The sequence below is a fragment of the Propithecus coquereli genome, unplaced genomic scaffold, assembly GCF_000956105.1.
Source record: "Propithecus coquereli isolate 6110/MARCELLA unplaced genomic scaffold, Pcoq_1.0 Scaffold178, whole genome shotgun sequence".
NCBI classification, from domain to species: Eukaryota; Metazoa; Chordata; class Mammalia; order Primates; family Indriidae; genus Propithecus; species Propithecus coquereli.
Window position 1 is genome coordinate 3999125 of NW_012142523.1, and position 18504 is coordinate 4017628.

Sequence of the window (18504 nt, forward strand, 5' to 3'; positions counted from 1 at the left end):
ATATTTTTTACTTCATTCATAAATTTTTCAGCTCTAAAATTCCTGTTCAATTCTTTTTTATGATATCTCTTTGCTGAATTTCTCATTCAGATCATAAATTGTTTTTCTAATTTCATTGAATTGTTTGTCTGTGTTCTCTTTTATCGTGCTGAGTGTCCTTAAGATCATTATTGTGAATCCCTTTTCAGGCATTTCATAAATGTTCTTTGCTTTGGGGTCTGTTACTGGAGATTTATCATGTTCCTTTGGGGGTGTTTCCTTGCTTTTTCATGTTTATTGTGTGTCCCTATGTTGATATCTGTGTATCTAATGGAAACTTTTTCCAATTTTATGTAGTAGCTTTCATAAGGAGAGACTTTTTCCTAAGGTGTCAGTTGGATGTGGTGGATTGGCTTTCATTCTAGTCATTCTAGGTGGACTCAGTAGTGTGGTCTCTGTGCAGTTTTTTCAGCTGTAATCCTTGCCAGTGACATCTGCAATCACCTCAGTTGCCCAGGCTATGGGAGTTTGTGATGGCAGTGGTGTGATTTTGCTGGTGCCAGACTAAATGTCAGCCAGACAGGTATAGCCATGGAGAGCTGATAGGCCATCTAGTGGTCTCCCCAGGGAGACAGTGGCCACTGCCAAGTTGGCAAAGGCCAGGTACAGGTGCTCATAGGTGTGGTGTGGCTGGCCAGCTCTCTGGTGGTTTGGTTGGGGCAGAGGGCTGCCACTAGACTAGCCATGAAGTTGTGGCAGGCTCCCATAGGTGTAGCAGACCAGGGTGGCTCTGCAGCAGTCCAAAGCCACCACAGGACCAATGGTCAGGCCAGGCACTGGCACACATAGGTGTGACTAAAGCCAGCACCTCTGCAGAGGACTGGCTTTCAGGCTGTGTGTGAGTATTTGCAAATAACCCAATTTAAAACTGGGCAAAAGTCTTAAACAAACCCTTCACTAAAGAGGAGACATAGATAACAAATAAGCATATGAAAAGATGCTCAAGTAGGCTGGGTGCAGTGGCTCACGCCTGTAATCCTAGCTGTCTGGGAGGCCGAGGCGGGCGGATTGTTTGAGCTCAGGAGTTCGAAACCAGCCTGAGCAAGAGTGAGACCCCGTCTCTACTAAAATTAGAAAGAAATTAATTGGACAACTAAAAATATATAGAAAAAAATTAGCCGGGCATGGTGGCGCATGCCTGTAGTCCCAGCTACTCAGGAGGCTGAGGCCGGAGGATCGCTTGAGCCCAGGAGTTTGAGGTTGCTGTGAGCTAGGATGACACCACGGCACTCTAGCCCGGGCAACACAGTGAGACTCTGTCTCAAAAAAAAAAAAAAAAAGAAAAGATGCTCAAAATATTATCCATTAAGGAAATGCAAATTAAAACCAGAATAAGTTATCATACATACCTATTAGAATGGCTAAAATAAAAAAAATAATGACAGTATTAAGTGCCAGCAAGGATGTAGAACAACTGGAACTCTCATACATTGCTGGTAGGAAGGCAAAATGGTACAGACATTCTGGAAAACAGTTTTCCAGTTCCATTTTTCTGTGCGTGACAGGGTCTCACTCTGTCACCCAGGCTAGAGTGCAGTGGCATGATCATAGCTCACTGCAGGCTCGAATTTCTGGGTTCAAGTGATCCTCCTACCTCAGCCTCCCAAGCAGCTGGGACTATAGGTGTGCACCACCATACCTGGCTAATTTTTTAATTTTTTGTAGAGATGGGGTCTCACTATGTAGCCCGGGCTAGTCTTGAATCCTAGCCTCAAGCAATCTTTGCACCTCTGCCTCCCAAAGTGCTGGGATTACAGGCATTAGCCACCGCATCTGGCCTCCAGTTTCTCATAAAGTTATACACATAGTATGTGTAGGAAAAAAACATAGTATGTGTAGGGTTTGGTAGTATCTGCAGTTACAAGCATCCACTGGGGGTCTTAGAATTTATCCCCTGGGGATAAAGGGGACTACTGTACACTTACTACATGACCAAGCGTTCTTACTCCCAATTATTTACCCTAGAGAAACAAAAACTTATGTTTATATAAAAACCTGTACATGGTGTTTATAGCAGCTCTACTCATAATTGCCAAAAAATTGGAAACAACCCAAATGTCCTTCAATGGGTGAGTGGATGAACAAACTGTGATATATCCATACAAGGGGATACTACTCAGCAATAAAAAGGAATGGATTTTTGATACATGCAAAAACTTGGATGAATCTCAAAGGCACTATGCAGAGTGAAAGAAGTTGGTTTCAGAAGGTTATATACTGTATGATCCCACTTATATGATATTCTAAATCTATGGTCCCCAACCCCTGGGTTGCAGACCAGTACCAGTCTGTGGCCCAAGTTGCCCAGCAGGAGGTGAGCAGCGGGCCAGCGAGCAAAGCTTCATGTATATTTACAGCTGCTCCCCATCGCCCGCATCACCGCCTGAGCTCTGCCTCCCTGCTCACACCACCCCACCGTCAGCCCATGGAAAAATTGTCTTCCATGAAACCAGTCCCCGGTGCCAAAAAGGTTGGGGACTGTTCTAAATGACAAATATGCTTTCCTTTGATCAAAACTTTAGTCAGGCCCCTTTGGGTTCTCTGCTTGACTAGGCCCAATCTTGGGCTTCCTTCTCTATCCTTGTAATATTGAGTTCAAGCAAGAATCCTGCTAAGTCAGTTTAGGAAAAATATCTCACCCTTGGTATCTGACCATCCTAGATATTCTATTACCCTGGCCTACCTTCAATGATAACCTTATAAAGTTAGTATAATCAAAATCCCCTTACCCTTGATGTTTCCTCTTAGTAATTTCCTATCCACTGACCACCTCCCCCCACTCTTTGGTTATAAATCCCCATTGCCCTTGTTGAAGTTGGAGTTGAGTCCAATATTTCTTTCCCACTGTGAGACTCCATTGCAACAGTCTCCATATCTTTCACCCTGGCCCCCTCTTGAATAACATCTACCCTAGCATCTTTAACAAGTTTCATGAATAATTTTTTCATTAACATCAGAAAGACAAAACTATAATGGTGGACAGCTGAGCAGTGGGTGCTGGGGATTACGATAAGAGGAGACTGTGACTGCAAATGGAAGCTTTATTGGGGTGATGGTACTGTTGTGTTTTGATTGTGGTAAATGCGGTTAAATGAATCTGTTTAAAAAAATTTCAAGGAGGCCATTGGTTTGAATAGAGCTCCTGCACTAGGCCCAGCACAGCAAACCAAAATGGAGTTACCATGCCGAAGTTCCACCACCCACCCAAAACCAAGTTGTTTATCTGACCTTCACAGAAGTCAGGAGAGGGAGATAATAGCAAAATCTCCAAACAAACCAGTTTAACCAGTATGATAAGGAAATCCTCTCTGCTTTAACCTTTACAAAGAAAGTAGCTTTAAAATGACCAATCTGCCTTTTGTTCTCTGTTTCTGCTTTCCTCAGCCTTTTTCTGCCTGTAAAGCCAAACTTCTCTGCTCGGCTCATGGGAATATTCCTTTTATTTTATAAAATGAGGTGTTGCCTGATTCTAGATCGCAAATAAAGCCAACTAGATCTTTAAACTAAATTTGTTGTAATTCATTTTGTCTTTTTTTTTTTTTTCAGAGAGACATGGAGTCTCTCACGATGTTGCCCAGGCTGGAGTGCAGCGGCTATTTACGGATGCAATCCTTGAATTCCTGGGCTCAAGGGATCCTCTCGTCTCAGCCTCCCACATAGCTGGGACTACAGGCCTAAACCGCCATGTCCCACCAATTTTGCCTTTTGCGTTATATATGTGTTAAAATTCATTGAACAATTTTATGTTAATTGAAAAAATAAAACTAAAAACAAAACAAAAATAGATGTGCCTTCTCAGTGGAAAGCTTCTTTTCTTTAGTTCTTGGATTCCTCTTTTTTTCTATTCCCACCAAGAGAACTGGGGTAAAGCCTCTGGAAAGTTTAGTTCTGGCAGGTTTTCAGTCTTACTTAATAGATCTGCTTCTTTTTCTTTGACAATTCTCAAGGGGCTAAACAGAAGGATGAGCAGGCTTCAGCCAGAACAGCATTCACAATTCAGTGATAGATTGCTAACTTCTGGGCTTCTGACCAGCAACTAACACAAAGGTTGCAAACAGGCAGCCTGTGAACCAGATTTGGCTCACAGAGTTGTTACTTTGGTCTACTGGATGTTTCAACATCTCCCAACATTTTTTTTAATCAGGTAGTTTCACATGAAAATATGGATTTCTAGTTTCTCTTGGAAATTGGAAGTTTGGGCAACACTGGGCCCAGCATTTCTGAATAGCAGTATCAGAGCTGTGCAGCAACTATCCCTTTCAGCCAAGCATGTGACATTCCATGCATTGCAGTCCCAAACACTCCCACTCTTAATCCCAGCCTACTGATTTAGTTTACTGTTAAGATTCCTAGCTCCTGCAAGCTCCTGGTATGATAACTGCATTTTGAGTTAGGAGTTAGTAAAAAAGAAAAAAGATAAGTAAAAAAAAATTAATATTTCAAAAAATAAAGAAATAAATTTATTTTAAAAAATTAACAGTTTCTTTCAGGTGCTACACATTCCTCAAATGAGGTTGGGAAATGCCTTCAGACTCCAACTACTTAGTAGCTTCAGTTTCTTCCCTCCACACCTGAACCATCATTACCACATCACTGAGGTCATTTTTCTCTGAGATATGGAAAATAGTACTGAAAAGGAGTGAATCAAGCCTCCTATCTCTCAAAGCTCTCCTTCCACCCTTCATTAGTTTAGGACTTAATCTCTCAGCCAATATAAACTGTTGAGACTTCAGGACAAGAAAGACACATGTAACCTGTTACCCTCATCTACTGCCTGAAACACCAGGCCAAATTTTCAGCTCTGTCAGTGGGGGTGGTTGAAGCATCACAACATCTCAAAATTATCACACAGCCTTATAGTTCTTGTGATATCATGAATCCACCCATCTTTCAACTCCCAAGGAAGTTAATAATGACATTATTTACATTGGGAAGGCCACTGCACCAGGATTCATTTCTTGGTTCTAGACTAATCCCAGTCACTAAGTTGCAGGGTGACTTGGGGTAAATTGCCTTTGCCCTCCGGCCCATAGCTTCCCTTTTGGTAAAATGGGTGCATTAGAGGAGAGATCATTTCAGTGAGGTCCTTTCAAATTCTAACAGTCTAACAGTCTATTATGAACACTACGAAGGTAAGAATAACTGTTGGAGAAATTAACTTCAGTTACTAGTGTAGTATTTCAAATTATCAAAGGGTTTGAATTTGAGGTTAATGCCAGAGGATATTTAGGGACCACAGCAGCAGGAGTCCAGAAGTCCTTTTGGCTTGGATCTCACCCTCACAAAGGGCCTCAAATTTCGACTTTGATAATATCTCTTTTAGAAGTTATTGTCAAAGGCAAGATTGCAATAAGTTCATCATTCGACTTTATATAATCCCATTATGATTTTAGGAAAAGCACAATGAGTTGATCCTATACTTTTATAGCTGTTGAAAGTATTAACATTTAAAATATACCATAATTTTTGACACAGTTTTGGGGTTATTTTAATTTTAATATACTAAGAGCTCCACAAAACGGAAGAGGCCTAAACCCCAAATCTCTGCGTATAACTCCTTTTACTGGGAATTTACTCTGCACCTGGCACTTTACTAACAATGCCTGTGTAATCTTCACAAGCCTATAATTACCCTCATTTCAAGGATGAAGAAATTGGGATTAAAAGATACTGTCAAATCGCTTACTAGCACACAGTTGATAAGTGGTAGAGCCATCTCTCAAATCCAGGAAATCTAATTGCCCTGCCTGAGTCAATCCCTTAAAGGGTCCCACTCTGGCTGCCAGCTAGAGATGACGTCAACGGTAAGGTCCTATGCGGACGGAAGGTCCCCTCTCCTCCCCCTCTTTTACTTCCTCTTGTGTCCCAAGGTCGTCGGTCGCTAATGGGGTAGATGGGACCACGCCAGGCGGGCGGCGCTGCGCATGCTCAGCCGCACAGCACGGCGGGAAAGGGGCGGGGCAGGCGGGGCAGTTTCGTGTCGGAGATCCTCTGGGAAACCTCGCGCAGGAGCGACTGTGAGAGAATTTAGTAAGCCTCTTTCTGCGGCTCTGCTTTCGGTCTTTCCTCCGTGCCTTACTGGAAAGGGGCAGAGTTTCTGCTGTCTGAGGGAGGATGACGTGCCGGGTCGGGGTTCTAGAGACGCAGCCCTGAGTGCGGATTCCGCCATGTGGGGGTCGGGAGCTCCGGGCCAGGCCCTGACCTGGATTGTGTTTGTCGTCTCCTTTAACTTTGCTCGCAGAGAACTGGGGGGGTCACTGCTCCCCAATTCCAGCAGTTCTCGCCGCCTCCTGCGTCGTAACGGGGCTCTCAGACTTTGGGCTCTCTCTGCAGCCTCCGTTTCTAAAATATTCGTCGGATCACACCTGTGGCTCTCCTTCGTTAAGCAGTGATTTTTCAAACTTAAAAAAAAGCATGGAACTCCTTTTGCAAATAGAATTGTACACAAGATCCCAGCTAAAAGAGATGAAATAATTATAAAAGTTTGACTCGATGAATTCGGATTTGAAATTGAGATTAGATGAAGGTGCAGTACTGTATGTATTTCATTTTAGTTTTCAAGATTGAGAATATCTTGGTTTGCATGGACTAGTGGTTGCACATGGTAACTTTTAATCAGCTTTCTCGGGATGCAATGTCAGCATGCTTTTCAATTAAAGTAAACCAGAAACTTGAAAGCAGTTAAGTGGAGAATTTTTGCTTTTTAAGAATTGAATCACGAATAACCTGTGACAATAACTTGTATTCCCCACCACAAATATATAAGAAGCCCCCGAAATGCATAACAATAACTTTATTAGAATACTTTGCCCATTTAACTCTTAGATGGAGGCAAGAGCATTAACGGAGTAGATGCACGTGGTAAAATGGTGAATTTGCTTCTTGGGTTTACGTGAGTGAACATATAAAACGATTGGTGGAAACCTGTAACATTAATAATCAATGCCAGAGCTACAAAGAATTGTGAACTATATTCACCCAGATGGCAGGAAAAGGTATTTTCTAAAGGTCTGTGTTAATCTAAACAATGCTCTAGAGGGCTCCAAAATACTTAACACTTGGTATATAACACAGTTAAATGTATCTCATGATTTTATTAGTTTTTTTAAAACTAAATTTTTATTTAAAAACTGAAATATTTGCTGAACGCCAAAAAGCACAGTTTGAGAGCTACTGGTTTACCAGATTAAGTTCAAGGACCTTCCTGATATGTCCCCTTGTCTACTTTTCCAAGTTTAGTTCCTTCTACTAGCATTCTTGGCACTGTTTTCAACAATAACTCTACACCTTATATTTTCCATATATTTGTGCTTACATCCTGCCCCTGTGCCAGGAATATCTCCCCATCATTGCTTGGTAGACACCTACTTTATTTTTTCTTGTCATCCTTGCGCAGGGGCCATGCTAATCTTCTCTGTATCATTCCAATTTTAGTATATGTGCTGCCGAAGCAAGCACTAGACACCTACTTTAAAACCGGCGAGGTGGCTAACGCCTGTAATCCTAGCACTCTGGGAGGCAGAGAGAGGAGGATTGCTTGAGCTCTGGAGTTCGAGATCAGCCTGAGCAAGAGCAAGACCCAGTCTCTACTAAAAATAGAAAAATTAGCCTGGCATCATTATGCGAGCTTGTAGTCCCAGCTACTCGGGAGGCTGATGCAAGACCATCCCTTGAGCTCAGGACTTTGAGGTTGCGATGAGCTATGATGATGCCATTGCACCCTACCCAGAGCGACACAGTGAGACTGTGTCTCAAAAAACAACAAAAAAAAACTTAGCTCAGATTTCACTTTCCAGAAAACTTCTTTGACCATCTTCCCTCTTTTCTGTTTTGTACCTGGTATATGCTTACTTACATTGTTGCACTTATACCTGCCTGGGCAGAACATTACGAAGGTCAGGACATCCTACTCTGTAACCCCAGTACCTCAGGCACTTCCTGAATGATGGCTCCCTGTTGCCTGCAGAATTAAGCATAGATATTTTAGTTTGGTTTGAAAAGAATTTAGCCTTCTGCCTGAATAAAACAGCTGAATAAAACAAATCTTTGCAAAGTGTCATGTATAAAGAAGTATAATGCAAAGAAATAAGAGATAGGAATATATTTGCTTCTGGACTCTTGTTTCGTTAGTTATTTTGTTTTTGCTTGTGTCCATACCACACTATTATAATTACTCTAGCTTTATAAGTTCTTCAACTTTTTTTCTTTTAGGTTCTATATCCGTTCTATATACATTAGAATTATCTTGCAAGTTCCACAAAAACCCCTGCTGGGGTTTTCATCCATAGCTTAATTAGGGGAAGCAATGACTTAATCTTGAGTCTTTCAATCAATGAGAATTATGTAAATCTTCCTTAGTTTCTCTCAGCAGTGTTTTCAGTATAGAGATCTCAACATCTTTCGTTAGATTTCTTTCTTTATTTGATATTTATGATGGCCATAGAAAATGGTTATTTTTACATTTTTATTTTCTAGTTCTAGTGCAAAGAAATATAATCGATTTTTGAATATGGACTTTGCTTAACTTAATAATTTGGAGATTCTTTTGAGTTTTCTATGGACACAATCATGTCATCTATGAATGACAATTTTACCTCTTCCTCCTTTTCAAGATTTCTTTCTTTCTTTCTTTCTTTTATTTCCTAACTGCTAGACAATATGGGAAAAATTCTTTTTTGGTCTCTATGTGTTGCCCAGGCTGGTCTCAAACTCCTGGCCTCAAGCAGTCCTCCCACCTCAGCCTCCAAAGTGCTGGGATTACAAGTGTGGGCCACCGTGCCTAGCTCTGTCTTTCTTTTTTTTTTCTTGCTTTATTGTCCTGACTAGAACTTCTAGAACAATCTCGAAGAGAAGTGATGAGAAATGACATTCTGAAATGCTGACCTTGTATTATGATCCTGCTACATTCCCTTATTCTAGTAGTTTCTTTCTTGGGGTGGATTGGGGGAAGATTCCTTAGAGTTTTCTATATGCACAGTCATGTTGTCTACAAGTAAAGACAGATAACTTCTTCCTTTCCAGCTTTTATGCGAAATTCTGTCTACTATTTCACTTTAGCTTAAATAACTTTCTTTAGCGTTTCTACAATGTAAGTTTGCTGGTAATAAATTCTCACCATTTTCAGTTATCTGAAAATGTCTTTATTTCACTCTTATTTTGAAGGATATTTTTACCGAATATAGAAATTTAGATAGATTTTTCCCTAGCACTTTAAAAATATTCTGTTGGCTTCTGGCCTTCATTCTATTCTTTCTTTCTTTCTTTCTTTTTTTGAGACAGTCTGTCGCCCCAGCTAGAGTGCAGTCAGTGGCATCATCATAGCTCACTGCAACCTCAAACTCCTGGGCTCAAGGAATCCTCTACAGGCGCTCACCACCACATCCAGCCTCATTCTTATTCTTGTTACCCTGTATGTTAATGTGTCTTTTTTCTCTTGCTGCTTTTAAGATTTTCTTTTGATCTTAAGTTTTCACCATTGTGACTATGATATGCCTACTTGCATTTTCTTTTTCTTTATCTTGTTTGGGATTCACAGAGCTTCTTGAATTCGTGTGGTCTGATGTTTTTCTTCAGTTTGGGGAAATTGTCCAGCAGTAGTTTTTCAAATATTGTTTCTGTTACATTGTCTGTTTTCTCATATTCTCAGACTCTGTTTACATATGCCACATAACACATTATTTGTATTTTTCATCCTTTTATCACTTTATGGATGTGACTTTCTACTAACCTGTCTTCTATTTCACTAATTTGATATTAAATTCATCTCCTGAATTCTTAATTTCCCTATTTTATTTTCCAATTCTAGATTTCTCATTTAACTCTTTTTTTTCTTTAGTGGATTTCAGGTCTCTGCTGAACTTCTCTTTTTCTCTATTTTCTCACACATATCAAAGTCCTTCCCTGATAATACCAGTATCCGCACCACCTGTGGGTTCGTTTGTGTTATTTTTGTTTTTTCCAGTCAGTTTTGGGATTTTTAAAGTGGTTCGTGGTCCATAAATTGTTAGTAGATTCTGGACATTGTGGATGAACATTTTTAGCATCTGAATGCATGCACTTCTTGAAAGTGGGCTAAGTTGCCTGCAGGCAGGCAGGCAGGCAGGCAGGCAGGCAGTAGTAGGAGATTACGTTGGTCCTGTTGAGGGTTGATTTTAGGCGTTAGGGCTGGTCTGTCTCATTTTGCCCTTTCTGCTGGGAAGTGATCTTTTTCTCCCAAGGTATGGCCCTTACTCCCAGAGTGGGGCTCCTAGGGTCTCCAAAAGTCCATGTCTTTACGAAGACCTCTATCTTTGCTGGTCTTAAATTTCAACTTTCTTAGCTCTGCAAAGCTCCTATAATCTCTTCTTAGCTCTTTGGCCTTCCAACTGCTGTTTCCTATTAGGTTTGGGAGTCTTACTCTGTAGGTGTGCAATTTAGGAGTCAGCCAGTGACTTGGAGGAGGAGGAGACTTATATGCATATTTGGGGGTTCATTTCTCTGTGGTTCCCTCTTCTCCCAGACTGTGCCTCTTAAGTTCCAACTACTTTAGAACCCTAACTTTGTCTTCTGCTGTTTTCTGCTTGGACGTTTTCCACTGTTCTGTCCTGAAAATGCCCTCAAGGGTAAAGCCTGTTAATTTTATAATTGTTTCCAGTAAGAGGACTTAGTATGCTAAAGCCTACTGTGTTATGCCTTGATTTATCAGTTTTATTTTTAATTCTTGCCAATCTGATAAAATCTGTAGCTGAGTTGGTTTACCAACTGAGTAGGATTTGAATAAGCAGAAATGACCTTTTCAGGGAGGAAAGACGAGCACTAGTACAGTGGGGAGATTAAGGTGAGGTACAGTCAAGGTGCTCCCTCCAAGGCTGATTCTTTTCCTTGACATCTGTCTCCCTCCCCTCTGGCCCCAGGAGGAAGATAGTGTTTTCCATTCTGGGTGCTGCAGATCTCCCTGTGGCTGTAGCTGTCCTTTACTTACCCTGAAACCACCTCCTTGGACTATATTCCAGCTTTGGGGACTATAACCTCCTTTCTAGAACAGTCATTCCTAGGGCTCTCCCAGGCCTGCCCTTTGCCTTTGGTGTGGCACATGCAACCACCTAGCCCTAATGGGGAGCTATTGTCATTAAATTGGGCTTCCTCACCCCTAATTCTCAGGGAGCACCTGCCTACTTCTGAAAATCTCCTGTGGCTGGGGTGCTGGGCTCACCATGGCCCTAGCATTTGTGGGGTGCCTTGGCAAGAGTACAGAGGGAGGCCCACATACTATATGACTGAATATTTGAAAGTTACAAATCAAGCTAACACATTGTTGAATAAAATGCATTCCATCCTCCTGGGTTGACAAATATACCTTCCTAGTAACAAAATAGAAAAATATGTGTAAGGCTATGGTTTTCAGGACTGAAAGTAAGCAAGTTATTAAAGATGAGTGAATTCAATTTTACATATTATGTTTAAATATTGTATAATCATTGGTTTTCATAGAAAATATTTTAATTTCATCATATAAATCACTATCATGCATAATGTGATTTCCAAAAACCAATTCTTCAAGCCATATTTATATGCATACAGAATTTCTTAAGTTCTATTTTTTAATTTTTAATATTGGGCTATTAATGTTTTTAAAAAACAGAAAAGTGACAGTTCTAAATTTGTTCAAATCTCTCTTCAACCAAGAGTATACCTCAATCTGTAACAGTCAAAATATGGTCTCTCTAGAAATTAGTCTTGATGTTATCTGTGAATCTTACCCATTGTCATGTAGACGGTTTCCTTTCATCATTCTAATTGCCTCATATTTTATTGAAATCTCATTTTGGTTCTATATTTCACATATGATTTTTTTTAGTAGTTTGAAGCATCAGATTTATATAAGCAATATTGTACTAATTTTCCAGGAGGAAAGTGGATGAATTCCCTCTAGAGGTCTGTATGTGTATCTGGAAGTAACTCTTGATAATTTGTAATTTCTTTGGGATCTCATGTTTTACTTTAAAAATGAATGTGAGTTTTGTTGTCTGCTCCATAATATTTCTCTCTTTGGTTTAACTTAAAATGTTTTCAATTACCTACCACCAAGTAGTATTGCCCAGCAGGAAGAAGTACAACATTTATCCTTTAACTGTTAATACATGTACTCTGTCATACTGTGATTTAGCCCTAGTTTGGAAAGATTGGTAGGACTATATTAAAAAGAAGTCTCTATGGCTTATTTTACACTAATGTGCATCTTGTTGAAAAAGGAAATAATGGATTTATGTATCATTCATATATGGTTCTTGCTCCTTTTGTTTTTCTAATAGCTAAACAAATGTTACATACTATTTCCCCTGCCTCAGAAATATTGTAGATTAAGTGATTAAGTTTTCAGAATGCATTCCATTATTTTCCTATTTGTGTGATAACATGTTTGAGATGCCAAAGCTCATAGGTGCTTTATTAGTTTTTTTTTCCAACTAGCAATAATAACACCTAAGATAAACCTAATTGACTGCAATACTACCACGTGCAAAGTAGGTGCTTTGATTTTAATTGACATTTAGACTTTCAGGTAAAGAGAATCTACTTAATGACAGCATAGTTAATTTCCATGGAATTTTGCTTTGCTGGTTGTGTGTAACGCTCAAATGTGCTGGATAGAGGCTATATGAGCTATTTATTGCACTTCATTACTCAGGCTTTATTTATTTAATTTTCTACCTTGGGATAGACGCTTTCAATAAGAGCCGAGTTAAAGATGGGAATGAGGGGAAGTGGTTGAGCCCAGTCTCAGAAATAAAAAGTAATGGCAGAATTACTTGAGTCTTTCATGTACTAACTCAGAATAAAACCGGAGACCTGGAATTACTCCTGTAAGAACTTTAACTTCTCCATATATGTATTTGTTATCTTCTATCCTCCATAATAATTTAGTTCTAAAGCCCTTTTTTTAAAGAGTATGGGTTTGTTTGGGGGAAGATGAAGGAGGGGGAATCCAGGAGACCAGGAGACTTGCACTCTGAAGCCAGCCTAGAGTGGTAGGAAAGGAAAGAGTTCTTTTTTAAGCCTGAATGTACAACAACCTTTTATACTGTGATTTTGGATTTTAGCTACCTATTTAGCAAAAAGGAATCCATTGATTTGGGTGGTGGGGAGAAGCAGTCATGATGTGTAATGGGAAAATAGATTTAAGACTTATTTAGAAGGCAGATTTGATCCAATTTGGTGATTAGATTTGAGAAGAAGAGGAATTTAGGACTACTCCTAGATTTTGGTCATGGGAAATTGGGCATATGATAGTGCCATTTACCACGAAAGGGGATATCAGTAAAGCAGGTTCGTGGGGGTAATATAAGAAAATAGTTTTAAATCTCTTGAGTTTGAGGAAACTGTGGAGTATTCAAATGGAGCTATTTAATAGGAAATTAGATATATGGGCTGGAGTTCAGAACTATAGGGGAAAATCAGCTCATAGGTTATAGTTGAATGTAAGGTTGTGCCCATAGAGCAAGTGAGAAGAGTACTGGGGAATTGTGCTTTGGAGGAACAGAGATATTTTAGAAACAGGTGAAATAAGTGTTTTTGGGAAAGACTGGCAAAGAGGTAAAAGGAGAAATAGGAAGTCTTGGAGTCAGAATTCAAGGAAGGAGAGAATTTCAAGGATGAGGGAAGGAAGGAGTAGTCAGAGGGAGAGCGATAGCTTTAGAAGTCAGATCCTCGAACATATTAGGTTGGTGCAAAAGTAATTGTGGTTTCGGACTGTGAATTTTAAATCATGATAACTAGGCTCAAAAACATCTTTATTAATCAGAATAGGAACCATTACAATCAACACATTTTTGCCGAGAAATAAGCTTGTTTATTCCCTTTTGAGTGGAGGCGGGGCAGAGTCTCACTCTCTTGCTTGGGCTACAGTGCAGTGCCGTCAGCCTAGCCCACTGCAGCCTCAGACTCCTCAAGCAATCCTCCTGCCTCAGCTTCCCCAGTAGCTGGGACTACAGGCATATACCACCATGCCTGGCTAATGTTTTCTATTTTTAGTAGAGATGGGGTCTCACTCTTCCTCAGGCTGCTCTCAAACTCCTGACCTCCAGCAGTCCTGCTTCAGCCTCCCACAGTGCTGGGATTACGGGTGTGAGCCACTGCGCCCGGCCAGTTTGTTTATTCCTGTAGCGTAAAAATCTGTGTTTCAGGATTCAGTGAACTCTTGGAAAGCATTTTCTGCATCCTGCTGGTTGTGGAAGCGTTTTCCCTGCAAAAAGTTGTCCAGATGCTTGAAGAAGTGGTAGTTGGGTGGTGAGAGGTCAGGTGAATATGGCGGATGAGGTAAAACTTCACAGCCCAAATTCGTTCAACTTTTGAAGCATTGGTTGAAGCGTTGGTTGTGCGACATGCAGTCAGGCATTGTCGTGGAGAAGAATTGGGCCCTTTCTGTTGACCAGTGTTGCCTGCAGGTGTTGCAGTTTTCGGGGCATCTCATCAATTTGCTGAGCAGACTTCTCAGATGTAATGGTTTCGCTCAGATTCAGAAAGCTGTAGCGGATCAGACGGGCAGCAGACCACCAAACAGTGACCATGACCTTTTTTTAGTGCAAGTTTGGCTTTGGGAAGTGCTTTGGAGCTGCTTCTTGGTCCAGCCACTGAGCTGGTTGTCACCGGTTGTCTGTCGTATAAAACCCACTTTTCGTTGCACATCACACTCCGATCAAAAAATGGTTCATTGTTTTTGCATACAATAAGAGAAGGTGACACTTCACAACAACGATTTTTTTGATTTTCAGTCAGCTCTTGAGGCACCCGCTTATTGAGCTTTTTCACCTTCCAATTTGCTTCAGATGCCAAATGACCATAGGTTGATGTTGAGTTCTTTGGCAGCTTCTTGTGTAGTTGTGAGAGGATCAGCTTCAGTGATTGCTCTCAACTGGTCGTTGTCAACTTCCAGTGGCCGGCCGCTGCACTCATCATCTTCAAGGCTCTTGTCTCCTTTGCACAACTTCTCGAAGTACCAGTGCACTGTATGTTCATTAGCAGTTCCTGGGCCAAATGCGTTGTTGATGTTGCGAGTTGTCTCCACTGCTTTACAGCCCATTTTGAACTAGAATAAGAAAATCACTCGAATTTGCTTTTTGTCTAACATCATTTCCACAGTCTAAAATAAATATAAAATAAACAGCAAGTAATAAGTCATTAGCAAAAATGTGGGAAATGTGCATTAAAATGACGTATAACATAACCACATTTATTTAAGAATATATTCCAATACCAAATGGCAAATTTCAACAATGCTGAAACCGCAATTATTTTGCTTATGTGAGTGGAACCAATAGGAGGCGAAGAGAAGTTGAGGAAGCAGGTGAGAGGATAACTGGAGGGCAGGTGGAGGTAGTGAGCACAAGTAATTGGGTTAACCTCAGATAGAAAGCTTTATATTTCTAAGACAATTGATAATTTAAAAATAAATGTGTAGGTTTGGTGGTTTTATGCCATATCCAGAAATGGAGACTTTCCAGAAGAAAGCACTGAGGTGGTAGCTACCAAAGAAGTATAAAGCAGAAATTTATTGAGGAATAATGGATAATGGGAAGGAAGCCAGTGTTGGTACTGTGAGGGAACCTTGATGCCCAGTTGTCTAAAGACCCTTTTGTGGTTCCAGAAAATTACCATGTTTAAAAAGACTAATTGTAAAATCAGACTCTATCTATATTTTATTTTAGGAATCTAGAAGCTGTTCCCCAGGAAGAAACCCATTAGTTTGGAACTGGAGGATTCCTTTGCATCAGATACTAAAATGAAGGAACCACTGTTAGATGGTGAATGTGACAAGGCAGTGTCATCACAGCTGGGGCTGCTAAAAGAAATTAAGGCGGAACCCGACAATGCTCATGTAAATATTTTACCTTATTTTCTATTTTTCTAGAGCAGCATTTAATTATAAATTTTGATTGTAAGCGTGCTAAAATTATTAGTTGAAAAACTTAAATCTTATCTTTCCCAAAGCAGTTAATCAAATAATACAAGGCGTTTGGTGGTATGTGCTGTAACAAGTATGTGCCAGAAAGTGATTGAGTGCAGCTGGGCTTTTGGATACGTAAAAGGATTGCCTAGGGTGGTATGGACCTAGCTGAGGTTAACACAATTTTGTTTTTCTTAATTTGAAACAATGTAAATAACAATATAATACAAATAACTAATTACATGTTTTTATGCTACTGCCTCTATTAAATAATGGAATTAATACGTTTTAAATTCTTAAAACTTTCACCTTTATAATTTTTTCCAAATTAGCTTTATGTTTAAATTTTTTTAAACTTTTTTAGACATATCACATACTAAATAACTTATAAAGGATGAACTGACTCAAGCTGTGAGTATTCTGTACATAGGGACAGATTTCTTTAGAATATTGGTATATGAACCAGCTAAAATTTCTAATGAAACAAAAAGTAAATCAGTAAAAAATTATTTTTAGTATTCTGTTTAGAAGTAGCCTAAAGTAGATTAGTATTAAGTTAAGGGTATGATTATCATTGGGTTGATGACTGGAGAATGTTACCCATTTAGGAAGTATCTATTACTCTTCAACCCATGGACATTTAGACACATAGATCAAGTTTGGATCTGGTAGCTATGAAATTATGTTGCTCTCAAAAAATACTCCTTTGCAAGAATCATTCTGCTCAATTTCTGGTCATAAGATCTTTATGAAGACAAGTAGGGAAAATAGTTGTCATGAGTATGTCTACTCTGTATTGGTAGTGGCTATTGTTGACAAAGGTTCTGAAATCACATTTAGGTACCAAAGAAATACAAAACAATGTATTTTGAGTGATTGGTGTTATTAGCCAAAGGGCATCAAAAATTATGCAATTCACTGAACAAACTTGAGCATAATTTATCATTTTCTACTGAATGACTGGTTGTTTTAAGTACATCGTATTCATTATTTTTAATTCTCCTTTTCAGGAGTATTGTCAAGCCCAACAGTCCAAAACTCAGGAGAGTGAACTGAAAATAAACACTATGTTTTCAGACAGTGGTAATAGAATTATTTATGTTACTTGTATTTATCTGGACAAATATGAGAACTAATTTATTCTTTAAATGTCTTTGAATATTGCTTTGTTTGTGTTGGGTTTCAAGTCCAGGAAAAGTAGCCTATAAGAAAATGAAAGAATGCATATTTCATTTTATGTAAATACTGATTTTATTTTTTTTCTTCCTCTTTTGTTTTTATAGCTTCACAGTTAACTACAGGCATTCAGCTTTCTCTGGCATCATCTGGCGTGAATAAAATGCTTCCTTCAGTTTCAACCACAGCTATCCAGGTTTCCTGTTCCAGTTGTAAAAAAATTCTCCATAAGGGGCAAACTGCTTATCAGAGGAAAGGATCTACTCAACTTTTTTGCTCTACACCATGCATCACGGAATACAGTTCATCTACCAGTTCACCAGCTCCTACCAAGAAAACTTGTTCAAACTGCTCAAAGTATGTAATTCTAAATTATGCCCCTTTTTACTTCCCTACATAGATCTTGATCAGAATCTTGGTTGTAATTTTCTTCATTTTCATTTTTTTGAAGACATCTTGCCTTGGTTTAGTGGAAAGAAGCTGTTTCTGCTTTTAGTTCCTGTAATAGATTCTTCAGAAATAGTTTTTTTTTCTTTTTTGGAGACAAAGTCTTGCTCTGTGGCCCAGGCTAGAGTGCTGTGGCATCAGCCCAGCTCACAGCAACCTCAACCTCCTGGGCTTAAGCAATCCTTCTGCCTCAGCCTCCCAAGTAGCCGGGACTACAGGCATGAGCCACAATGCCTGGCTAATTTTTTCTACATATTTTTAGTTGTCCAGATAATTTCTTTCTATTTTTAGTAGAGACGGGGTCTCACTCTTGTTCAGGCTGGTCTCAAACACCTGACCTCGAGCGATCCTCCCGCCTTGGCCTCCCAGAGTGCTGGGATTACAGGCGTGAGCCACTGCGCCCGGCCCAGAAATAGTTTTTTTGTTAATTGAGAGGTTTTCAGAAATTAACATGTGAGAAATTCTGTTTTTCTTTAACTTGAAATAATGTGACTTCCAAAACTTATTTTCCTACTCTTTTCATTTGAAATTATCTATAAGTGAGATTATTATTATATGTCCATTCTGTTCTATCATTTAACTGTAGAGTGAGCAGCCTACTAAAAAATTAATTATATAACAGTTAGTTTGGATCTTCTAAGATATAGAATAGTGCTATGTTTCTCTTGTAATGGTAAATGAAGTTATTTAATTCTTTTGAGAAATTGAATAGCCATAGATAAACATACATGTCTTTATGTAATCTTTCAAAGATTTCTTTCAGGATATGTATGTGAAGGGCTCAGTGACATTTTGGCTTTGAGAGTCCTAAGGTAGTATAATTCTGGGTTATTAGCAATCATGAAATGCTAATGCTAATTTTTAAATGTTCTTGTTTAAGAACAAGAAAATTCATAGGCCATCACATTTGCTTCTAAATATAA

The 18504-nt window shown here is 39.4% G+C and overlaps 1 protein-coding gene across 1 annotated transcript in view; it reads left to right on the forward strand.

Annotated features, from left to right (window-relative positions):
• Positions 1-6020: 6020 nt before the first annotated feature.
• ZMYM1 (zinc finger, MYM-type 1) overlaps positions 6021-18504 on the forward strand; it is a 30808-nt gene continuing 18324 nt past the window's right edge. Inside the window, exons 1-4 of the mRNA XM_012642241.1 lie at positions 6021-6069; positions 15720-15889; positions 16969-17041; positions 17242-17491. Of these exons, the coding sequence (XP_012497695.1) occupies positions 15794-15889; positions 16969-17041; positions 17242-17491 (419 nt within the window). The 5' untranslated portion in view covers positions 6021-6069; positions 15720-15793. The remainder of the gene's footprint in view (positions 6070-15719; positions 15890-16968; positions 17042-17241; positions 17492-18504) is intronic.